The sequence below is a fragment of the Rattus norvegicus genome, chromosome 15 (assembly GCF_036323735.1).
Source record: "Rattus norvegicus strain BN/NHsdMcwi chromosome 15, GRCr8, whole genome shotgun sequence".
NCBI lineage: Eukaryota > Metazoa > Chordata > Mammalia > Rodentia > Muridae > Rattus > Rattus norvegicus.
The window spans coordinates 4482660-4507137 of NC_086033.1; the positions used below are offsets into that span (position 1 = coordinate 4482660).

At 45.2% G+C, this 24478-nt stretch overlaps 1 protein-coding gene across 3 annotated transcripts; it reads left to right on the forward strand.

Moving 5' to 3' along the window:
• The first annotated feature begins 39 nt into the window (after nucleotides 1-39).
• Rtraf (RNA transcription, translation and transport factor) lies at nucleotides 40-24456 on the forward strand. 3 transcript variants are annotated; one of them, XM_063274191.1, is made up of 10 exons: nucleotides 40-178; nucleotides 2951-3046; nucleotides 13586-13900; nucleotides 14765-14889; nucleotides 16722-16821; nucleotides 19365-19451; nucleotides 20259-20347; nucleotides 22007-22075; nucleotides 23967-24015; nucleotides 24133-24453. In XM_063274191.1, the coding sequence occupies exons 3-10, from the start codon at nucleotides 13840-13842 to the stop codon at nucleotides 24285-24287; spliced, it is 735 nt and encodes a 244-aa protein (XP_063130261.1). In that variant the 5' UTR covers nucleotides 40-178; nucleotides 2951-3046; nucleotides 13586-13839; the 3' UTR covers nucleotides 24288-24453. The 3 variants fall into 3 exon arrangements, with proteins under 3 accessions (XP_063130261.1, XP_006251700.1, NP_001382043.1); NM_001395114.1 differs by lacking the exons at nucleotides 40-178; nucleotides 2951-3046 and having other exon boundaries at nucleotides 13735-13900; nucleotides 24133-24456; XM_006251638.5 differs by lacking the exons at nucleotides 40-178; nucleotides 2951-3046; nucleotides 22007-22075 and having other exon boundaries at nucleotides 13724-13900.
• The last annotated feature ends 22 nt before the right edge of the window (nucleotides 24457-24478 follow it).

Genomic DNA, 24478 nt, shown 5'->3' on the forward strand with positions numbered 1-24478 from the left:
GATCTCATTGGACAGGCTCATTATACATTGGATCTCATTGGATAGTCTCATTATACATTGGATCTCATTGGATAGGCTCGTTATACATTGGATCTCATTGGATAGGCTCATTATACATTGGATCTGATCTTTCAAAGGCAAACAAGGGCTAGCTAACTGTTACCAAAGAAATAGAGAGGTAAGCATTCTTAAAGCCCAGCCTGTATAGATCTGGTGATCTGCTAAGATTTGGAGCTGTAAGAGGCTGGTTTCTGTCCATTTATTTGCTTCCTTGAGATCCTGAACTGGGTGATAACCTGAGGTCCCTGGTTTATGCACAGGCAGGAAAGGCGGAGTCCCAGCTAACTGCCATGGGGTAAGAGAGTTACCTTCACACAGCCTCTTGAGATGTAGAGCTTTTTGGTTCCAGAGGTATCGCCAGACCCCCATTGATGTGGCTGTAGGAAGGGACTCACCAGAACTGCTAGGTGGTGCAGTGCTATGCCAGGAGGACTTTTCTCAGCCTGCATCTTAGGGAATTGTTGTTGCAAATCCTGGAGCAGGGTCCCTGGGTCTGGATTTGTTTCTGCATCTGGGAGAACTAGAAGATATTCTTCAGACAGAGAACAGTTAAGCTGAGTTGGCAGGCAGGGGTAAAGGAAATTTGAGTTTCTTAAAGAGTAAAGGTGATAATGGTGTCATGGAGTTCCAGAACACTCAGAAAAGATCCCTAGGCTCAATTCAGATTTTAATTCATCAAATTTATTAAAGCCACTAGCAGGGTCACCCATAGTCTTTGGCCCAAATCAGAGACATGCTACCCGGAGGCAGGTAAAGGAAGGTCTTTTAAAGATGAAACCCAGAAGAGCTTTTCCTTCCTGCCAAGATTATATGGTCAAGATGACTTCAGAATAGTCCTTGAATGTCTACATGAGCAGGTTATAAAAACCGAAATGAGCAGTTAATCATTTCATAACAAGCAGATGATCATGGCTGTTCATTTCTGGGTGGGGGGGTCAAGGAGTCAGGGTTCCCAAGAGTTTATCTTCTAGGAACGTGAGTCAGGGCAAAACAGCTATTAGGTACCAAGATGTATGCTGAGCACAAATATGGCATATCTTTATACAGTGGTGCCTGGTTTTCAAAGAGTACCTCTGTTTAGGAGAGGGAAAGAGCAGCCTGAGACCACCACAAAGGACTGTCACCTGTTTAGGTGTGAGGTGATTGTCCTTGACTGTGCCCGTGGCTCCCTGTATTGGCAAGTTTGTTTATTCGTTTGAGGATTATTCCCTTGGATACAAACAGTACAGATGAGCCGTAGGACGCAGAGTGAGCTGACTGGAACGCAGTCGGCATAAACCTCGCTTGTCTTCAAGCATCTACCTCAGCAGCAGCAAGGCATCGTGCCTGTCCTATAGAGTCTCAGTTATTAACTTCTTGGGGTACCTTGATGAACTGAGAGGTATTCATCCCTGAGAAGCCCTCTAGATTTTTGGGGATTTTCTTACGGATGTCCAGAGCCGATAGAGTGACAAAAATCAAACTTAATGGTCTCGCATTTTTTCGGAGCTATTTAATCAAAAGAGATGTAAGATCTGAAGGCTTCCCCCTCCCCACCCCCGTCCTCAAGAAATGCCCCCCAGGAGACTTTTCTGGACCTGGAAGAACCTCGGAAGTTTAGTTTTACACAAATTAGAGGTTGCAAGCTGCACCCTGAATTCTAGTAATAAGATTCTGGTGACAAGTGTCCACAGCCTGCATACGTAGTGGGGTCCCAATTGGGGCATTTGGATGGAAACACTGCCTCAAATCGAGTAGCTTTTAAAAGCATCCATACCAGCAGCAAAAAAAAAAAAAAAAAAAGCCTCCCTTTACCTCGATTCAGATCTCTGCCTGTGTACTCCCTTTCCTTTGAAATAACCGGTCAGAAGGAATTACTGACAAACATCATCCCAGGTAGAGAAACGGGCACAAAGGACAGATTCCATGAGAGAGTTGGAGGGGTGCTTATTAGAAAAAGGGCCTCTGGGACCAAGGAAAGGGTGACACCCTTCTTTTAAACCACTGCCCCCCTGCTTCTGGAGGGAGCAGCATCTTATGTGACAGAAAAAGAGAGGCTGGTACGTGAGTTAAGTATGGGACATGGTGAGCCCTCAAGCTGGGAAGCCAAAAGGTTCCTACGAAAGCCGGCAGGGCTGTAGGCGAAGGGAGCAGCCGCCGCCCCGCGCGGTAGCACCAAGGCTACCCGCCCAGGTCCAGGCTCCACGCAGAGCCCAGAAGAGCGGAAGGCTCCATCCCTCACCCTCGCGGGAGCCCACACAGAATCCAGCCTGCCCAGGTCCCGGGGACGTTGTCACGTGAAGCAGGCCAAGAATGGGGACAGACCCCCAACTGTAGGGCCCCCGGGTGAGAGAAACACTGGGGTGCAAATCAAAAGACAAGCAGCTAATAACGGCAGAGGGTGCCACCTACTGACAGAATACGGGAAAAGCAGCAGAATTTTAACCAATTGGGCAAACAAAAACACCAATAGCGAAATCAAGAAATCAATTAAACAACTCCCAAACCCAAATTGGCCTGTCACACGTTCAATCAACTCTCTGGGTCAAACTTGGCCTTTTATGCATTCAACCATCCACACGTTGGCCAGCCAACCATCCATTCAAGAAAAACTGAAACCAGATCTCTCATGAGAGGCAGAACTCAGAGTCCCCACTATCGACGTTCCAATTTAGTAAGGAAGGAGGACTAGGAAAGAATTCCCTATAGAAAATTGTCTTCCTAAACCAGGACTAGGGCCTTAAATATCCATCCGTCTTATCCTGAAGAGACCACCCTCTTCGGGTCCTATCTCTTTTATCCAGAAGTTTCCGTGGGGTCTCATCCTCCTTACCCAGAATTCAGTATTCAGACTCACCTCCTACCAGTGATAGAAGGACTCTTTTTTTTTCCTTTGGTTCTGGGAACACAGCAGTCACTCCGGACCTCTCCAGACTCTATGAGAGCCGTGAGCCCTGGAATTCTCTGGAGGAGACGCCTTCCCTGCAGCCTCTCCTGCACTAGGAAGGTCAGTCTCATGGAGCAGAGGGTGGGAAATCTCACGTGGCCTCCGATGTTATGATCCACAAGAAATACTTATTGGCAACCATAATGGTTAAGACAATAATTTTAAGTTCTTTTTATTAATGGCCAGATCAAAGAGGGGTGTGAACCTTTGAAAAGATTCTTGGTACAGAGTTTTTAAAAGCAAAATCCACACACATACATTAGTTAGATGAGGCTCAGAGTAACCTTGAAACATTTACTCCTGGCAGAGCATAGTAGGTATTTTAGACATAACTGGCCAATTATTCTAACACCTCTGGACCATAGTCAAGGCCACAGAGATCTCAAACATGCTGCCAAGGTAGACGTGGCTTTTGTGGGAAGAAGTGTAAAGGGCTGAGAACTGTCTAAGCACACACAAAATGGAGGCAGAACAGGATAGCGTTACCTTAGTCATCTCAGCGGGAAGGTCACCCTGCTTGTGGTAGCCATCCTCCAGCCTGTGGCCAGGGTTCCAGTCAGCAAGCCTGAGGTGTGGTAGAGGCTGGGGAGTGGGTACTTCTTCACTTTGTTTTTTCAGACTGGGTTTTGCTGCCCAAGCTAACATTAAGCTCACACGCCTTCCGCCTCAGCCTCCTGTGTGCTGGGATTGCAGGGGTATGTCACCACACCCAGCTTGAAAATGTGTGGTTCTGATGGGCTCCTGGCAGTTCTGAGGCAGCTGCTCCATGTACCATGGATTTCTGACACCTGCGAAAGAGAAAGTTCACACCATTGCCAGTGGTTCCCAACCTTCCCAATGGTGCGACTCTTTAATAGGCTCCTCATGTTGCCATGACCCCTTACCAAAAAGTTACTTTCTTTGCTACTTCGTAACTGTAACTTTGCTACCATTGCAAACCATAATGTAAACATTTTTTTTTTGGAGCTAAAGGGTTTGGACCCACAGATTGAGAACCATTGTAACACAGCGGAATCTAATGTCAGCTGTATCTTCAGATTCTGTGCAAAGTATTAGCTGTGTAAAAATCGGAACTTTGAGAGTACTATTTGGCATACAGGTTTAGTAGGTGTAAATAAAAGAGAGCTAATTTAAACAAACATATCAAGTACTCATGTAGATAAAATGTAGACATAGCTAGGTGTGGTGGTGCATGCTTTTAAGCCCAAAATACTTGGGAGACAGGCAGGCAAGTCTCTGTAAGTTCAAGGCCAGCCCAATCTACATATAGAGCTGTGTGCCAGCTAGGGGATACATGGTGAAACAGTCTCAAAAAAAAAAGAAAATAAAACTTTAAAAAAGTGAGTATAGGAAGATTTGAGCTACACAAATTAGTAATATTAGTTAAATATGCAAATAAAGTGAGGGTGAGAATAATTGGGGTGTAGCTCAATGGGTTAGAGTACCTCAGGCCTGAGTTCCTATCCAGACTAAAGCATACCATAAAAAAATAAGAAGGAGGCCTTGATTCTCAAAACAGGAATCCACCGTCTATCTTCCCCCTTCCCTCGGGAGCCTGCACACAAGCGGATAGGGGGAGGCTGAGCACAGGCTGAGTGGAATATGGTCTGACTGGGAATGAAGGCCAAGAGTATGGGAGGGACTGAAGGGGAGAAAGCCTTCCTCGGAGTCTTAGGCATGGCTCTCTAGTCGAAAGCCTTCCCCGCGGTGATCCTTAATGGAGAAGCCTCTGAGACGATCTTTGCTTGTTCATCTTGCTTATTTCTTTCTTTTTTTTTTTTTTTTTTTTTTTGGTTCTTTTTTTCGGAGCTGGGGACTGAACCCAGGGCCTTGCGCTTCCTAGGTAAGCGCTCTACCACTGAGCTAAATCCCCAGCCCCATCTTTCTTATTTCTATGGTGGATGTGAATGCCTACCCTTTCTATAGGATGAACCAGGGATTAAATACCTTTGGGGAGAAGGCATATCCAGGAAGGGAAGCTCATTGGCTGCAGACTTAAGTCTGTCTAGATACACTGTTGGCATGGAGAACTCCAGGTGTGGTGCTCCATGACTGAGTGCCATGGTCCTCAGTGTAGAGTTGTGCTTATGGGTTTCAGAACAAGTGCAGACACACCGAAGGAGGGAATGGCTCCACTCCTGCTGTCAAATCTCAGAGATCTCCCTCCACCCCTGGGTTTGAATTCATTCAACCTTACCAGTTCTTATGTCTGTCTGGCAGCACGGTCCCACATGTCCTACCTCTATTACTCAATGTTAAGATGAGATGATACAAAATGAAACTAGAAGGGCGTAGATGGCTGCAGACCTGAAGGTCCTTAGACACTGACTTCGGGTTTCCATGACTATGATAAGGCCATGACTTAAGCAACTTGGGAAGGAAGCTCCTCTCTGGCAGTCTTATGGCTAAATTAGTGACGATTTGAAGAGTAGAATTCAGAATTAAACTCAATGGCAACCTTGCTTCTTCGTTGAACAAGAAATATTCGAGTGAGTTTAGACATCTCCTACAGGACGAGGAACCAGCCCTGAAATGCTTCTGCCCACAGTGGGAGAGACTTCACATCCAGTAACGTAGTCAAGACAATGTAGTCAAGGGAACCCTGATCCGGACCACTGCTCACTGAGAGGTTCTTCCTAGGGGATTTTAGATTGTGTCAAGTTGTCAGTTAGACTGAATCATGACACTACCCATAAGGCATTGTGTGGGTGTCACATGGGAAAGTGTCTAGCACGGGCAGGTAGTATCAGGAAGGAGTATAACAGCCCAAGTAAAGAGTGGTCATAACAGGTGAGGGTTGGCCATGGGGTCCAGCATAGCCAGGAAGAGGATAAAGAAGGATGCTCCTAGACAAAGCAGCATGGAAAGAGCTGTGACGTTTCTAGAACTGCGTGGAGGATAAGCATGATAACAAAAAAAAAAGAAAGAAGGAAAGAAAAAAGAAAAGGAAAAAGGAAAGAAAGAGAGAGAGAGAAAGAAAGAAACATTATCCAAATAGTTGTCCACATCTAAGAATGTTGAGAAGAGAGAGGCGTGAAGGAGAACACATACACATCCATCTAGGAGTACTGGCAACAAAGAGGTGTGAAACACATGCACACACACACACACACACACACAGATGCACACACATACGCACACACACACACTCACACAGAGACACACACAAATGCACATGCACACACATACAGATGCGCACACACACACACACACACACACACGCACACAGAGGCACACACAGATGCACATACACACACACAGACATACACACACACATGCGCACTCACACAGAGACACACACAGATGCACACGCACACACACACACACAGAGACACAGACATACACAACAGATGCACACGCACGCACACACACACACCTGCATGCATCAAGCTTCTCTACCTGATGCGCAAAGCTCACATCCTCCCTGACCCTCACCTACCACAGCCAGCCTCCTAAACCACTTTCCAGTCTCTATGAGCTCCATTCTCCTCTGTGAGGATATCACAATTCAAGTCACAGTTTGCCAGCCTTCATTGACTGTCTGCTGAACACTGAATCAAGCCCATGACACCCGGGGCCTCCTTGGTGTTTCCTCTCACTGTGGGTTGGGAATCTCTAACTGAAAAGCAGACACACAAATAAAACCTGAAATGCTCAAACATTTGAAACTTTTGGAACGCTAACTTGACATCACGCTACTGGGAGACTCAGTACCTAGCCTCACAGAGCAGGTGGCAGTAAAAACACAGATGTTCTAAAGACACTGTGCACTTTAACCTCGGGCTGTGGGTACAAGGCATGTATTGAAACAGGAAGATGCAAATATTTAAAACGTCTAAAAGGTCTGAAATCCGAAGCTTGGACCAGTGAAAGACTGCCTCAGAAATTAAGATGGGAGGTGACTGAGGAAGATATGGGACACCAACCTCTGACCTTCAACCTCTGACCTTCACATGCCTCTCACACATGCATATACCCATACTCACTTGCACTCACTGTCCACAGGTCTAAGAGCCAGGGCAGAACGGCAGGGGTTCACTGTCCCTGGGAAGCTCGCAGCATGGGTTCACAGGGAGCAGTCCTAGGAAGCCTCATTGCAAACTCAGCTGTCAGAATCCTGCCTTTGGTGGGCTAACCAGAGGTTCTCTGGGGAGCTGGACCGTTAATGAGCAGTAGCTTCCCCTACCTAACTGCTAACCTCTGGGAGAAAGGCAGGGTCTCAGAATTCAAAACAAAGAGAAATAGCCGAACCTTTGCAAGTCTCCTAGGGAACCTGACTAAGGAGCTCCTTGACAGGGCTAGGGGAAAGGGGGAGAAATAACAGGAATATACACAGGAGGTGTGCAAAACAGGCTGGAGAAGGCTGGCTGCGTGTTAGTCAGGCTTATGGGATGTGGTCACCTCTCTGTCATTCATTGCTTGCTTTTGCTTCTTCAGAAGTGGTTTCCTTGATATTTGGGAAGGCTTCATAGAAATTTATCCGTGAAACATCCACCTCCATTTCTGAGCCTTCAACTCTGCCTTCCGGGCCTTCTCCATTTTCCTGGGAGACTACATATACCTTGTACTTCCAGCCGTATCTTTCCACACTCCACTTGGACACCGTCCTCCAAGCCACGTGCTCAGCCCTCCGTCCTCTCCCTGCTCTGATGTGGAGCACGTCCAAACAGTTGCAACCACAGCTTCCTAGTGGGGCATCTCTGTTCTCGCCCCTTCACTCGTGTCCATTCCTGACCTCTCCGCGGGAACGCTGGACTACAGCTACCATCACCTCAGACTCACAGGTCCCATACTCGATCCCTCAGCTGCCACACATGAGCTCCCTTTCACCAGCGCTATTGTCTCCATTTGTAGCTTCTCCACTGTCGTATTCTGACCCCACGTGGAGTCCCACTGGTTCTGTGGACCATTTGTTTGAAACCTCTCTGGGTTATGTCCTCGGCTCAGGAGGATTTCCAGTGTGACTGACTCGGTCACTGAAGGGAGTTATGGGCTCACATATGTGCAAAGCTGTGGCTCCACACAAGACATTTTCAGGAATGGCTAGTCTCCGTCATGCGTCTTTTTTTCTTCTGTAGAATCGCATGTAGGTGATGGATGGCTTGTGCTTCTTGTGTGACGAGAATTCTTAGTCATGAATATTCCGTTTCCACAATAAAATGTAGTTCTACTTAGATGTTCTTCCGTTTCTTGGAGTCCCTTCAGATGCAACAGAAAGGGTCTCAGAAGGAGATGAAGATGCTCAGATTCCCTGAAGGAGAGGGGCCTCTCTGCAGCACACAAGTTAAGAGAAATCTGAGTTCCTAAGTTATGCAATTGGCAACATTTATCAGGATGTAAATCATTGTGCGCACTATTGGAGGCTGTTGTGGATGTCTCTAAATTTCACCAACTTGTTTTGCTCGCTCTCTGAAGGATAACTGAACAAAGATGTAGTGAACTTGGTGGCTTTAGAAAGGAGAGATGGCTCAGTGGTTAAGAGCACTGACTGCTCTTCCAGAGGTCCTGAGTTCAATTCCCAGCAACCACATGGTGGCTCACAACCATCTGTAGAAAGATTGGATGCCCTCTTCTAGTGTTCTGAAGATAGCTACAGTGTACTCATATAAATAAAAATAAATAAATCTTTAAAAAATGACAGGTTAAGCAGAGCATAGTGGTGTACACCTTTAATCCTAGCATGCAGAGGCAGAGGCAGGGGCAGGGGCAGGGGCAGGGGCAGGGGCAGGGGCAGGGGCAGGGGCAGGGGCAGGGGCAGGGGCAGGGGCAGAGGCAGGGGCAGGGGCAGGGGCAGGGGCAGAGGCAGAGGCAGAGGCAGAGGCAGAGGCAGAGGCAGAGGCAGAGGCAGAGGCAGAGGCAGAGGCAGAGGCATCTCTGTGAGTTCCAGGCCAGCTTTGTCTACATAGTAAATTCCTGTCCAAAAAAGGAAGGAAGAAAGGAGAGAGGGAGGGAAGGAGGGAAAAAGGGAGGGAAGAAAGAAAAGAAAGAAAAGAAAGAATTTAACAAGCTTCAGAAATGTGAAATTTGTGTCTCTGATGGTTACCTTACCTATATGAGTTGTCTTTAATGATGCTGATATTGCCAGCCCCATGAGACTCAACCCCACATACCTTGAAGATACTTTAGATTTTGTGAGCCTTATACATGGCATCTATTCAACTTCTTCTCTGATGCAGTCAAGGCAACCAATAAGCAAGCGGACAGGTCTGTGTTCATATAGAGCTTTGTTTAGAAACGCCGAGATCGGGGCTGGAGAGATGGCTCAGTGGTTAAGAGCACGGACTGCTCTCCCGGAGATCCTGAGATCAAATCCCAGCAAACACATGGTGGCTCACAACCATCTATAAATGAGGTCTGATGCCCTCTTCTGGTGTGTCTGAAGACATGCACAGTGCACTCATATATAATAAATGAATAAATCTTTAAAAAAAATGTCGAGATTGGAATCGCATGCAACCAACCATAGGGTTAACCATATGGCTAACCAACCCCTTAGCTCCTGCAAGTCTTTCTTTACATTTCACCTTCTCAGTGAAGCCCTACCCAGACGGACCCCTCTGCCCCAAACAGCTAGTGACACCAAGTCTCCTCCCACCCCCAATTCACTGTCCTCGCCCATTTAGCTTCCTTCTCTTGTGACTTCCCATAGTACTTAGGGAGCATAATAAATAATTTGCATATGCATGTTTATATGTTTGTCTTCCCTCAATAGATAGAAAGCTTCTCAACTGTAGAGTTTGTTGTTCATAACTTCACAGAGACCTCCAAAGGGCCCAGAAGACTTCCTGACTCACAGCAGTCATGCAAGGATGAATAATTCAGTGGATGGGTGAGGGACTTGTGAAACTCTCAATCAACCACTGGTTGGGGTTCAGGTCATTCGATAATAAAACGTTTCCCCATTTTATTTCCTGTGGGTTTGGTCTTTAGAAGTAAGGCTGTATACCTTCTATTTCAAACACCCTGCGGTGGTTTGAATGAAATGGTCCCCCACCCCCTCTCCATAGGCTCCTACATCCGCATGTTTAAGTCCCAGGTTTGATTAGCTGTTTGGAAAGAGTGGAGTGTGTGCTCTTAACTTAAAAGAGGGGTGTTGCTGAGGGTGGGCTTTGAGGTTTCAAAAACCCAAGCCAGGCCCAGTGTCTCTCTGTCCAACTCCTCTGAAACTGTAAACAAGCCTACATTAATCTCTTTCTTTTACAAGAGTTGTCTTGGTCATGGTGTCTCTTCACAGCAGTAGAACAGTGACCAAGGTTCCTTCAAATTTAGAAGAAGTAAAAAGACATCATACTTTAAAGATAAAATATTACATATGTATAGTGTTATGGGTCCCTCTATGACTAACTTCATTCCCTTCAGCATTCTGTATGAATCTTCCTCTGGTGTCCTCTCCCCTGCAGTGGCCGGGCCTGAGGACCAGCTGCAGGCTCAATTAGCAGCCAGTGTGGAAACTTGAAACAGGAATACACCAGAAGCCAACAACTTAGAGCTTAGTTCTAAAGTGTCAGTTTCAGAACACTAATGGCACAAACCGTGTCCTTTTAAGAAATGTACTATGGGGATGGAGAGATGGCTAAACAGTTGAGAACACTTGCTGCTGTGGGATGATGTCACAGGTGAGGGGCAGGTACAGGATAGAAGGAGTCCTGTCATTGGATGAGAAGGAAGGATGGGCAGGAGAGACGTTTGAAGGAAGAGGAGGAGATGGGAACGGAAAGGAGGAAGAGACAGGAGGGACAGGGAGAGAAGCTGTGGTAGGATAGCATGGCAGGTGATGTTAAGATTCCCTGCTGTACCTTTACAGGTTGTTTTGATTGTTTTTAAGGGATGGATGTGTATTGGGCTTTGTATGTTTAGGTGGGCAATTATATCTTATCAATTGGGCCAAAGGTAATTGTGTTGTGTGTTCTTTCATGTAGCGATTTAAGTGTAAGAAAGTGTGCGGTGGTTGGTCTGGAGTTGGGATGTGTGTTTCTGGCATGGAAACCTGCCTTGGGAACTAGATAGGTAGAGAGATTGCTGCCAGGCTCAGAGAGAGGCCTTCGGCAGTGTGATATGGGATGGAGCAGAGCGGGTGAGAGGCTTTGCTGACTGAGAATTAAGGTATCCAGCAGATACCCCTTTTTATTTTTTATGTTTTTACACAGTGTGCTGCTCTTGCTGAGGATGTGAGTTCAGTTCCCAGCACCCACACAGAAGCTCACAACGCCTGTAACTTCCATTCCAAAGGACCCCATGCCCTTCTCTGGCCTTCGCAGACTCTTGCGTGCATGTGACATATTTAAACTCACACAGGCTCACACAGTACACATGAAAAGTGAATCTTTTTTTTTTAATAAAAAGAAATGTACTATTTATTACCATGTGAAAATGTTTGTTATTTTTTCTTCAAGGAGTTTTTTTTCTTTTTTGGCTAAAATTTCATGAATTATTCAATTAAAGTGAACTGTAGTGTTGATTACAAAACCCCTTGACCTGCTTCTCTCTTCCTTCCCTCCTTCCTTTCTTCCTTCCTTCCTTCCTTTCTCTCTCTCTCTCTCTTTCTGTAGCTGTCTTCAGACACACCAGAAGAGGGCATCAGATTCCATTACAGATGGGTATGAACCACCATGTGGTTGCTGGGATTTGAACTCAGGACCTCTGGAAGAGCAGTCAGTGCTCTTAACTGCTGAGCCATCTCTCCAGCACCTGTCCTGCTTTTCTTGATTCACTCAGTATGCAACTTAATTGGGAAAATATAAATTGTCTCTGAGAGCCCTGTTAAAACTGCACTCGGGCCTTGTGTCACATTCAAAGCTTCTCATTATGCACGTGTCACTTTCTGGCTCCAGACTAGAAGCCTCTAATCTAAGCATCTGTGTTGATTATTACATTTAAACTGCCTGAAATTAGACACTACGGCTTCTTCATTTGTATGCCCCACAGATGCAAACAGTGTTTAATTACCCGCTCCTGAACTAAAATGAAATGTATAGTTGGCTTAGCTCCAAGAGCTTCAACGGCGCCCCTCAGTTTGCCATGAAAGGCCTCTCTGATCAGGCGCCTGCCTTTGTCCACAGTCTTGCCAGCTGTCACCGCCTCCCTCCAGCTTCCATAAGTGTTTCCCTCTCGGCCCCATTGTTGTTCATTTCTTGCCTTTGCACATCTGCTTCCAGCAAAATAAGTTATCATTTTGACTGTGCAGGAACTCCTCACTAGGTTCAAGCCACAGTTTCTCTTTTTTGTTCCCCCTCCTCCCACCCTTTTTGGCCTTTTAAAGAGAATCAAAGTAGACAGCCGGTCTGTCTTGCTCATCGCTGCTCTCTTGTATCTGGAAAACAATTTGCAATGGGAATGGGAAGGATCTTAAATTCAGAAAGAATCCTTGATTGTCTTAGAGCTCAATGGGTAACCATGGAGGGGAGCATAGGAGAGAGGTTAGCTTAGACCCCCAATTTGTTTCTGAGTTATTCACATACGCCCTCTTAGAACAGTGCACTTGACAGCCTTGTTCCTCCACCTGTAACACACATGCACACCTACATGCACGTGCACACGCACACATACACATACACATGCATGTGCACATGCACACAAACACACACATATACACACACACGCACACATGCACCCACACCCCACAAACTATTGTCCAATTTACCTGACACCTCAGACCTCCCTTAACCAACCCAGATTATATGTACTTCCACCTCTAAATAATGTTTCTTCACAATCACACTTAAACAGTCTTTACTCAAGTATATTCCCAATGCATGGGGTATAAAGATTAGAAGGGTCAAGCTAGCCTGAACTGGTTTGAGGTGTAGGCACAAGTAAGAGGAAATTACATACTCTAATAACCTTTTAAGAAGAATCTCCTATTTACTATCACATGCCTGCATGTGTGATTAAAGCCAGTTACACTGTGGGAAGGGACATGAGCAGTATTGGAATGATCATATAACTTGATCTATCAATTAAAATAAAGGACCATCCACATTAGCAACCAGCTCCTCCTTTCTCTTGACCCGTGAAAAGAGACTCTGCACTATAGCTTTTGCTTTTGCAAAGTTGGATAAGAGGCCCAAAACCTGGGAACATGCAATTCAGAACAAGCATGGACAGTTTGCTAAAAGATAAGAAGAAAGTTTTAAATGGGCGCTTTAGATAATCAGTTACAGAGTGGGGAGCTAGATCACCAAAGGCAAGAAAGAATGCTAGAGATGGCAGGAGTTAGTGGCCCACTTTAGTTAATGACTGAGAGTTTTGTGAGAAGGAAAGGCCAGTTCCCAGGTTTTAACTTCACTTTTTGGCGACACACTGAAATATTGCATAGGCGTTGTATGTAATCTGCATCACTTCAACTAGTCCAAAAGAATATCCTGCAGGCACCTTTCTTTACCTGAGTTCAAAGAGGGGAAATTAATACGTTCAAAATATTAAGCGGCAACTCAGAGTCAATAAGAGCTATAGCCGATAGAAGAAAGCGTACAGACATTTTTTTGTTTGTTTGTTTATTTGGTTTGGTTTGGGGTTTTGGTTTTGCCTACTGTAGCAAGAAAAGGAGTTAGATCCACTAATCTCGGCTTCCGCCTTGCTTTCGGTCCATTGTACAAATAGGAAGCTGACAATAAAGTTTATTTGAGCGTCGACGTGCCCCGACGTGGCCCCGCCTCCTCAGCAGTAGCGGTGATTGGCGAGTTCTTACGGGCTGAGGGCGTTTCTAAGCCGCGATTGGCTCCGTCTGCCGTCCGTCCGGAGCGTCGGTCATCGCCCCGCCCCCTCGCCGCGTCGCCGGTGCCTGCGCCGCCCGCCTCACCTCGCTTCTCCTGTCCCGGCGGAGGCCCGGGCGGCCAGCGCGAGCAGCGGGGACCATGTTCCGACGCAAGCTCACGGCCCTGGATTACCACAACCCCACAGGCTTCAACTGCAAAGGTGGGTGGCGGCCGCGGGGTTCGGCGTCGGCGCCTCCCCAGCCCGCCTGAACCAGGACCCAAACACGGCGGCCGCTGCCCGGCGGCGTTCGGCACGCTTCCCGGCCCCGAGGCGGCTCAGCGGGCACCTGCTGGGGCAGCAGGGTAGGGGAGGGGACTGGGGATGCCCTTTGGGGCACACCGAAAGTTAGTGGTCGGCTGCCAGGGAGGTGGAACGGTTCAGAAAAAAAAAAATACCGAAGTCCTGCCGGCCCGTGGGAGACTGGGAGCGAGGCGGGGATCAGGGCCTCATTCCTCCGTACTGGACGCACAGGTAGAAGTGGGGTAGCAGCGTTTGGTCTCTAGAGCATATCAGTGTCTGTTCTGGTTTTGTACTTGGCTTTTTAGTCAAGGATTGGTGGGTGGTGGTAGAGCCGAAATTGGGGTTTGAGTCCTCAGTTCTCTGGCGTGTAAAATGAGGATCTTTCCTGATGATTTTGGGAGAAAATTTAAGGAAGCAAATGCATCCTGGTAACAGTACCCTGTATTTAGTATGTTTTAATCGTTTATTCCTTGTTTATTTTACTCTATTCGCTTGCTTCAAAGTTTTTACATGCCCAGTCCCCCTAAACTCTAAAGGAACCAGAGTACTAATAAAACATAGGAAACACTGTTCCACGCGTGTTTAATTCATTTAATACTCAAAGCCTGTTTTCTGAGGCTCATACAGAATCTGAGTGTATTGCAATGACCTATGACTCTACAGTCTGAACTTTGAGCTCTTGCTTACTTCTCTTGGGGTCAGTTAACGTAGTGTTTGCAGGTTAGAAAGCCACCAAGGATCTCGAGGGCTTCTAGTGACTTGATACGTGACGTTTCGTTGCAGATGAAACAGAGTTTAGAAACTTTATCGTTTGGCTTGAAGACCAGAAGATCAGACACTACAAGATTGAAGACAGAGGTAACTTGAGAAACATCCACAGCAGTGACTGGCCCAAGTTCTTTGAAAAGGTAAGGAATCAGGAAGTAAAAGGAAGCGCAGAGAACTCTTGTAAAGGTTGAATGAGGTGGAGTTGAAAATTCCTATATTCTTTTAAGCTATAATAGTGATCAATATGAATAAAGCTCCTTTCATGGATTCAAAATTCGCTGTTTGGATTTTTAAAGCAAATTATCTTATCCTAACAAGCTTTCAGCATTTAGATTAAACATTTTCTAGGTGGCACGGCATTCCTTAATAGGATTGTCTGCATAATTTGTGTGTGTGTGTGTGTGTGTGTGTGTGTGTGTGTGTGTATCCACAAAGGCCAGAAGAGCACAGCTCATCTCTCAGAGCTTTAGTTAAGGTTAGATACAAAAGTGTAGCAATATTCCTTTGAGTGCTTGTTTTAGTTACATTTCTATTGCTATAAAGAGAAACCATGACTAAAGCAACTTATACAAGAAAGCATGTACTTTGGGACAGCACACCATCGTGTGCGAAGTGTGGCAGGCAGGCAGGCAGGCATCACTGGAGTCAGAGCTGAGAACACACATCCCTATCTGCCAGTAGGAGTCAGCGCTAACTGGGAATTGTGGGAAGTAAGAAGATGTGGGTTTCAAAAGCCCCCCTCAGTGACACACCTCCTCCAACAATCTCCTAATCCTTCCCAAACCAGTTCCACCCACTGTGGACCAGACATTCAAATATATGAGCCATGGGGGGCCCTTGTCATTCAAACCATCACACTACTCCTTAAGAGACATAAATGGCGGGCCTGGAAACTTGAAACTGTCATATTCATTCTTATAGGTAAGGTACAGATGGCCCTGTATTTCATAGAAATGTTTTTGTGACTAGAATTTCACATTGATTTATTTTAATGTTAGTAATATTTTTTCAGGAAGAATTGTTTCCAAACTCGATAAAAATCACATTATGTCATTACAGCAGTGTCAACAAGTGGGAATGACAGTGGGAGCTGTCTCTTTGTGTTCTCACTCATGAGCCATATACTCAGATGTGCCTGTTCCCGTAATGTTTACCCATAACAAGGCCTATGTGCTGCTCACCACTGCAAATACTTCTAGTGGTTTATCTTTGTTTATACCCTTAGACTTTTTTCAGTTTTCAGTGGGCTTTTAAAGATGTTAAAATGCAGTGCTAGTGTTTTCTGTTGGCTCATTTGGCCTCTGCAGCCGCTCCTCCACGTAAAAGGTCCAAATGAAAGAGTATGCAGAGATTAGAGACCATTGCTTGTTTAAAAGCCCCAAACGGGCTGGGGATTTAGCTCAGTGGTAGAGCACTTACCTAGGAAGCGCAAGGCCCTGGGTTCGGTCCCCAGCTTCGAAAAAAAGAACCAAAAAAAAAAAAAAAAAAAGCCCCAAACGAATAGTAACATAAACAAGCCGTAAGTCACACAGAAACTGTCAGAAATGTTGTTTACAGTATCTTTGGAAACATCTATGTGGTAATTAACATAGATTGTTCTAGACTGCAGTGTCCTTATCTAAATGAGATTATCCTTATATCTTGTCGTCCTACCTGGGATCTCCAAGTACAAACATTTTTAAAAGGGAATATTTCATTGTTTTCCTTAAAATGGTAGTTTTAAGCATTTTCCTCTGAGCTGTATAATTACATCAAAGGTTTGATAATGGAAGATGTGGTGCACCTGAAATCCTGCGTCAGGAAGGTGAAGGTGAGAGAATCAGGAGCTCCAGGCCAGTCCTGGATATATGGGGTTCAGGATCAGCCTGGAAGAAATTCTCAAAGCTCCAAACTGAGGCCTCTGTCGGTCTGCTGTTCTGTGTTTTGTGGCTACGTGATAATGAAATAGATTTTCCCCTCCTTCCCTTCACAGTATCTCAGAGATGTTAACTGTCCTTTCAAGATCCAGGACCGGCAAGAAGCCATTGACTGGCTCCTTGGCTTAGCTGTTAGGCTTGAATATGGAGACAACGGTATGTTCTATGCAGAATGCAGGGTGGGTGTGGGCTCAGAGGCTTCTCCCAAGACTCTTATTTCCAGTTGTGTGTGTATCGTATGCCTTCTACTGTAGGCCAGGAAAGGACATCGGCTCTGCTGGAGCTAGCTACAACAGTGACAACTGGCCCTGCCGTGTACTGGGAGCCTAGTCCAGGTCCTGGCCAGGGCTTTCCCACCGAGATGCCTCTCCAGCCCATCCTTACTTTCATGTCGTGGGTGGCTTTTTAAGATGAGAAAGAAGGTTGTGGAAGAGGGTTTTTGTCTTATATTTTACTTTTGGTTTATTTTATTACAAAAAGTAGAGTGAACTTTATTTTGTCTTTGATGCTTATATTTTTCTTTTAGAATTTGGAAGTTGTTTCTGAAAAAGGTTGATAGAATACCTTAACAAGGAGCATTACTTGGTTAATTTGCCAGCTTCCACAGTCTGCAGCTTAGCCATTGACGCTGCTGCCAGCCTCAGAGCCCATGGGGTTTGGAGCATTGGATACAGCAGCTCTTTCACAGGAGATAGAAACATTCCGGGGTGTCTAATGCCAGTGCACACTAAGACAGCATAGGCCTACATGTATGTGTTACGTTTAATCCTCTTTAGCTATTGATGTTCTTCTGTTATCGGAAGCTTTTGAATTTGGTGCCCGTGGAAAAGGTGACTCACCACACTGCTTCCTCTCACTGGACTCACCACGCTTCCCTTCCATCCAGGGTCTGTGTGTGTGTTCCTTCATGGTGCTGTCACTTTCAATCCTAGGCGTGTGCTCCTGAACCTGTCTGATGTGTGTAGCTTCCCTCTGCCCCACCCATCTATTACCATTAGTCTCTGTCCTGTTCCTGCTTCTGCTGCTGCCCTGCTTCAGCTCTTGTCACCTTCTAGTAAGGGGCAGTGCCACCTCCTGTTCTCAGCTGCATGTCCTCTGGCTAAGTTTCTGAAATGTGCTTTAGAATGAAGCTTCTTTCGAAAGACCGGGTCTGGTTGCATCTTCTAATCTAAAGCATTGTCTCTTTCTCATTCTCATAAAAACACCTAAGCACCAGCCCTGAGCTTGCTTTCCATGGTGGAAAGCCTGTGACCCCAGCCTTGCTGATGGTCTGGGCCTTAGCAGTTCTTTCTGTTTCCTGCTCTGTGCTGGCAGCAGCCCTGTGGGAGGTTATTTGCAACAGAGTATCCTGGGATCCTGGCCCTTCTCAAGGCTGATCTTCAGATGCTCCCAGGTGGAGTCCTGGCCGTCCTCCTTGTCTTCTCTCAAGTCTTACACGGACCTGCAGGGTTGTTGATGTGTATCTCAGCACAGCATTCACATATGCATTCATTTCTCAGTAGTGTGGCTTCAGTAAAAGCCTGTGTGTGAAATGGGGAATTTTTACATTGTGAAAAGGAAAGTTGAAAGATCATAGTGTGAAGAGTGTACTACAAGTCTCAACCAGACAGCGAGCGTGCTTTGTTAGTGTGCAGTTTCAGCACTGCAGGAACAGGCTGAGCTGATTACGGCAGCAGTACTGGCCTTAGCCTGCAGGAGGCGCTGGCGTTCTTGCTGTTCAACAACTTAAATTTGTTGAAATCTTTGAGAATTTTTGTGTGCCCTTCCATTATTTAAGAAAACTTTTATTCATATTCCAGTTACTTAATGTTATTAAAGTCTGATTCAAATTTCACTACTTTTTAAAAGTTTGGATTGATAGAAAAATTCTAACAGTAGAGAGTTTTCTTATACCAAGATCTGAGAAGCCATTTTTGGCGTTAAGTTTATTCATTACTTTAAAATATTTTTCAAGTGAAAACAATACACCTTCAAAGTTTTTAATTTTCATGGTATTTTAAATCTGTGTATGATAAACATTTTAAGATATTTTGATCTTTGTATTGAAAACAGTATTTTACATACTGAAAAGATTGGGAGGAAACTTTTTTAGTGTCTGCCCAATACTTTCTTAACTTCTCTCTTCTATTTAAAACCTGAGACAGGTTTTTGACAAGCTGCCCATTGTCCCTGGATTTGGTTTGTAGCTCAGGCAGGCGTGTGACTCGTGATCCTCCTGCTTGTGTCTGTAACTGGGATTGGGATGTGTTGCCACCATGCTGCTGTCTAATCCCTGGGTGACACATACCTGTGTGCTGCCCGCCCTCCGTCTGCCATGCGCCCCTCTTTGCACCTGTTCTTCACTCCCACATTTACAAGGAAGTTCTAGAAGAATGTATTTCCTAATCTTCAGATGTTGAGTTATTTTTAGGGACGTTTATGCTGTAATCCAAACAGTGGGGAAGTAGAGGAGGAGGAGGAGGGTCAAAGTCAGGGCCAGCCTGTGGTCCATCAAACCTTATCTCAGAACCTTGTGTCAAGTGTTCCAGTAAGCATTTCAGCTTAATCAGAAATTTACATTATCTTTTTTTAAGTTTTTGTGTAGTGAAGTATAATTTTGAGTGGATGTCATAATCGGACTAAACTAAATTCAGTAAATATGCAATATTCATCTTAATCTTAAGTTGCAGTTACTCTACCCTGTTGCTTGTTTTTTATAGCTGAAAAGTACAAGGACTCAGTGCCTGACAACAGGAAAAACGCTGACAACGCAGCTAAAAACTCGGAGCCATTGATCAACCTGGACGGTGAGTGTGACGCTCACAGGTGACAGCCTTGGTCCTGTAGCTGCTCTCCGCCTGTGGAAGGCCGGCCGTGAGTGCCTGGCACGAGTGCACAACAGCCTCTCCTGTTGGAGACTGTCAGGTGCAGTGAGCTTTCCTTCTCCCCATCCCCTCAACACAGAATATTTGAATGTTAAAAGCACTGGTGGTTTTTTTGCTTCAAGTAATTTGGATTTTGATGTCTTGTTCATTGTGACACTCACTGGTCACCTTCCTGGCAATATAACAAATGTTAAATGTTTCATTATTACAAGTCCCACATGCCCTTTTAGTGATTTCCTTTTAAAGCCTGAAGATTATGGGAATTAGCTACAGTGTAGTATGTTAAGTAGGTGTTCACTGACTAAGTCATTGTGACCTGCAGTAATCTATTCTTCAGAGGGAATGAGCTTGCGTACTCCAGAGCCACTGTGCACAGGAAAGTGCTAGGAAAACCATCCATTGAATGCATCTGTATTAAAATCCACAGCTTTGGGAAGAAACATTAAAAAGTGTCCGTAGGTGGGCTTTGCAGACTGCTCCAAGGCAAGCATACTGTGAGTTAAGGTAGCCATTGATGAAGTCCCCCCATGTGGCTGGTGCAATTAGTAAGAGGCTTTCTCCTGACTGTAGACATGCTGTGCTTGCTTTTTTCCTTTCCTCGAATGCAGCAGAAGACCAAAGATGACTCAGTCCTAGAAAGTTGCTACTTCTGTAAGCTCATATGTTCAGATAAGCAATTATGATGTTTGTAGAGCTGGATTTTGCTTATTCACTTTTAATCTTTTACAGTAAACAATCCTGATTTTAAGGCGGGTGTCATGGCTCTGGCTAACCTCCTTCAGATTCAGCGTCACGATGACTACTTGGTAATGCTGAAGGTAAGCTGCCCGTTTTATTCTTGACAGAAACTGCACGTGTAGAAAAGTCTTCACTTTTCTCTATGCTATCTCTTTACTTACGTTTATAATGGGGTGATGAATAGAAATTGAGAAGACTGTGGGACCGAGAGCACGTGCGTCCTTATTTTCTCTGTTTCACACTGTCCAGCAGTAAGCTGGCATCTGAGCATTAACTGTGTGCACCAGTGTGTTCTGTCTTACAGAGGTAAAACTTCACTCATCCTATTAATATCATGCTGAGAAGTACTAAGACCAGCACAACAGGGCCGAGGGAGCTGGCTCAGCTGGTGAAGTGTTAGGTGGTACCTGGTTTGGAACTCAACGCCCACATAGAAAACCAAGCAGAGTGACAGCTCTACCCCAGTGCTGGGAGGCAGAGACTTGGGACCCTGAGCATGCTGGCCAGCTAGCCGGCCAAGTCAGCGTGAGCCGTCTCATTCTCATCACGGCCTTCGTTTTATTTTTGACAAATACCTAATTCTGCAGAGAAGGGCTAATTTGAGAAAAGGTGGAAAGCAACTAGGTAGACATTCAGTGCCAACCTTCCATCTTCACACCCCTTGTGCACACACCCATACGCACAGGTTTGCATGATCATGTATACACCTCACACCCAGAGAAAAGATGTTACTAGGAAGCAGATCTAGAAGGTCATGAACATCCAAGACAGAGAGTGACAGAGCCAGCTCCACTCAGTCTGCTGAGAGTTGAACCTGTTAAGGAAGGGGAAATGCCAAATCCCTAACGGTGAATTTAGCCACACACCAAAACCTCTTTAGCAAACAAATGCTCTCTTCTTCAGCATCTTTCCTTTCTAGATAAACCATGCAATTTATACCTCTACAGCAAGGAACAGCTCTCTGAAAGAACATTTTGAGAAAGGAAAACATTTCCTAAACTGTGTGCTGTGAATGTGCAGGGGTGGGGCAGGAGGATGCAGACAGTAGCCGTGGAGACTGTTAGATAAAGGCTGTTGCAGATCTCCAGTGACGCTTATGTCAACTACTGCGTGATAAATTGAATAAACTTCCTCTACCCAGAAGGGGTTATAATTTAACCTTCTTAGTAGAATTGCCAGGGTTACATGGACAGTTTTAACAACAGAAGTAGTGTTCTTAGCTTAATAGAATATTCATGTTGAATTCAGATGGATTTTTCTCACCCAACTTGGATGCCAAAGATATCAAGTTGTTGTTAGTGAAATTTGGCTGTTTCAAAGTTTTATTTTTTGCTCAATCTAGTATGCAAATATTTCCTAGGGACAGCCCCATGTCAGTTTCAGTCATAAACTAAGATAGAAGAAACCAGATAATGCAGTATATTTGGGGTTACTTTTACAAAACTTTGAAGCCCAGAAGGAGTACTTGCACGTACAGTAGCTATATCAAAAAGCTTTGTAAAGTCCTAGGTCTACATATGTAATTATCCTGTTAGGTGTTCACATAATCATGGTACTGTATGGAGGATATTTTAGACTTGCCAGGCACAAAAGTTAGCATATTAAGGGCTGATGTAGCTCAGTGGTAGAGTGCTTGCTTTGTGTGCATAGAGCTTGGGTCCAATCTTAGGGCAGGAGTAGACATTTGTGTCTTAGTGATTTGCCAAAATAGTAAGCTTGGTCTTTATTGGGTTTCCTAGGCAATTCGAATTTTGGTTCAGGAACGGCTAACACAGGATGCAGTTGCTAAAGCAAATCAAATGAAAGAGGTATGTGTGTTTCTAGTTCTAAGCCAGTCAATGGAAGTTCCTGCTGGTGTTACATGCATTTAAACTTGTTATTTACACACTCTGGGCTGGGTATGGTGGCTCACACCTTTAATCCCAGCATTCTAGAATCAGAGGTAGGCAGATCTCTTAAGGCCAGCTGGTATACATAGTTCTAGAATAGCCAGGACTACATAGACACACACACACACACACACACACACACACACACACACACACACACACACACACACACACACACACGCGCGCGCCCCATAAAAAAGATGCCCATTCTGTTAGAACAGAAGGAAAAAAAATAGCTGACTTATGTGTGAGTTGAATTTTAAGTAACTCAGTGTATTCAATAGCTGAGGTTCAGACAAACGGGTGAGCAGTGAATTTCATGTTTGACACATTTCACATTCTAGAGACTACTAGTCCATTCAGTCTGGAAATGGAGGCAAGGCCAAGGGATTTTGCCTTGTGAAATATGGATTGTTGGATACATGGTAGAAGGCGGCAGAACACACTTAAATTTATCTCCCTTTCCTCAGTATGTCATGGCCACCTCCCCTTGAAGAGTACCATTGGGATTATTTTAGACCATGCCATCAATACAGATCTCTGAAAATGCCAGGTGTAGAGAGACAAGCGTTTAATCCTACTACTAGGAGGCAGGAGGTCTCTAATTTCAAAGCCAGCCCAGGCTCTGAGGGTAAAAAAAATGAAATTCAGGAAAAATTAAATCTCCCCAAAGCCACAATGCAGAGAATGTTCTTGGGTAAGAAGGAGCAGCTGCAGTTCTCAATAATGGTCCCTTCTTACCACACAGATGTTGAAGTGATGTCCTTTGGGACTCTGAGGACTCTGGCCCCTCCTTCTTCCCTCTCCCTCAAGTCCTCCAATGCCCTTTGTCCTCTGACCCCTTTAGTAAGTCCCAGTAGTAATGAAGGCTGCTGATGCCAGGGCACTGCAGCGTGGGCACCTCTGAGACACGCTCTGCTTTCTACCAAGGTTCTTACTGGCTTAATTACGTATGAATTGGCCACTGGGAATTGGATCAAAGGTCAGCTTATTTCACCCACATACAGAACAAGCAGCAAATTGTTCTGGCATAATAGTCATTCATTCACCGAAGTGATGTCTTTGGTTTGGAGGCAGTGCTGAGCCAGAGCTCTCTGCTTCTGTTTGCAGAGTGGAATCTAGTGTTTCGTTGCTGCAGTTAGTAACTTCAGATTACTTCAGATTACTGTTCTTCGTAGCATCCCTGACTGAGGGATAAGGTGGATGTCAGGGATAAGTATTCCTTGGTGGTCTATTGGCAGACAAAAAGAACCCGAGTCTGTGGTGCCAGGACATCAGATAAAGCCACTCAGCTACAAGTGTCCTCCACTTTGTTCTCTGCATACCCGTGCATCTAAGCTATAGCCCTGTGAGAGCCGTGGGGAGCATATTAGTAGATGAGGCTAGAACTTAGCACTGGCTGATTATCTCCTGGTCTCCTTTCTGTGTTAGGTAGTTATTGTGCAGAGTGTACAGTCTGGTATCATCCTGACTGAAAGTAACTTCTATAATAAACATTTACATATGACCTAGTAAACAAGCAGGCTGAAAAGATTGTTTTAGATACATTTGTACTGTAGTTCCATTTGTAATCTAATATGCACAGCACTTGCTTACCCACCAGCCCTCCTCCTTAGCCACATCAAGTGCTTTTGCAATAAGGTCTCTACGGGCTTGACTTAAAAGGTTGGATGGCTCTGATGTCTCTGGTTCATTTGAAGAGCATCACAAGCTAAATCCTGATAGTCCCTAAACCAAACAGCCCGCTGGTCTTTAGTTCCAAATGAGAAAAGTGACCCTTAACTAAATAGTCTTTTTTTTTTTTTTTAAGGGCTTACCTGTTGCTTTAGACAAACATATTCTTGGCTTTGACACAGGCGGTAAGTCATTTTGTTGAAGTCAAGCTATTTTGAGGGGCTTGGTGTAGTGAGGTGCAAGTGGGTGGCTGGAAGCACAGAAACCATACATACAGATGCACTGTTCTTGTCTTGTGACAGATGCAGTTCTTAATGAAGCTGCTCAGATCCTGCGGTTGCTACACATAGAAGAGCTCAGAGAGCTACAGACGAAAATTAATGAAGCCATAGTAGCCGTTCAGGCCATCATTGCTGATCCAAAGACAGACCACAGACTGGGGAAAGTTGGGAGATGAGCACATGAGGGTTTCAGCTTCTCACCTTAGTGATGGGAACTGTCACACCAGCATGTGCTTGGAAATCAAATGTCACACTTTGAAGGGAGGAGTCCCAGGAGATTGACCATGTCCTAGAGATTTACCACCACTGCTTTTTTTCTTTAATAAAGTTGGGGAAGTAAAAGGCTTTGTTGTGCTTTGCTTTGAAT

Coding starts and splice junctions, on each gene's coding strand:
- Rtraf (XM_063274191.1), top strand. CDS start 13,840: ATGTTCCGACGCAAGCTCACGGCCCTGGATTACCACAACCCCACAGGC. Junction 14,890..16,721: donor GGCCCAAGTTCTTTGAAAAG/GTAAGGAATCAG, acceptor TTCCCTTCACAG/TATCTCAGAGATGTTAACTG. Junction 20,348..22,006: donor ACTACTTGGTAATGCTGAAG/GTAAGCTGCCCG, acceptor TGGGTTTCCTAG/GCAATTCGAATTTTGGTTCA.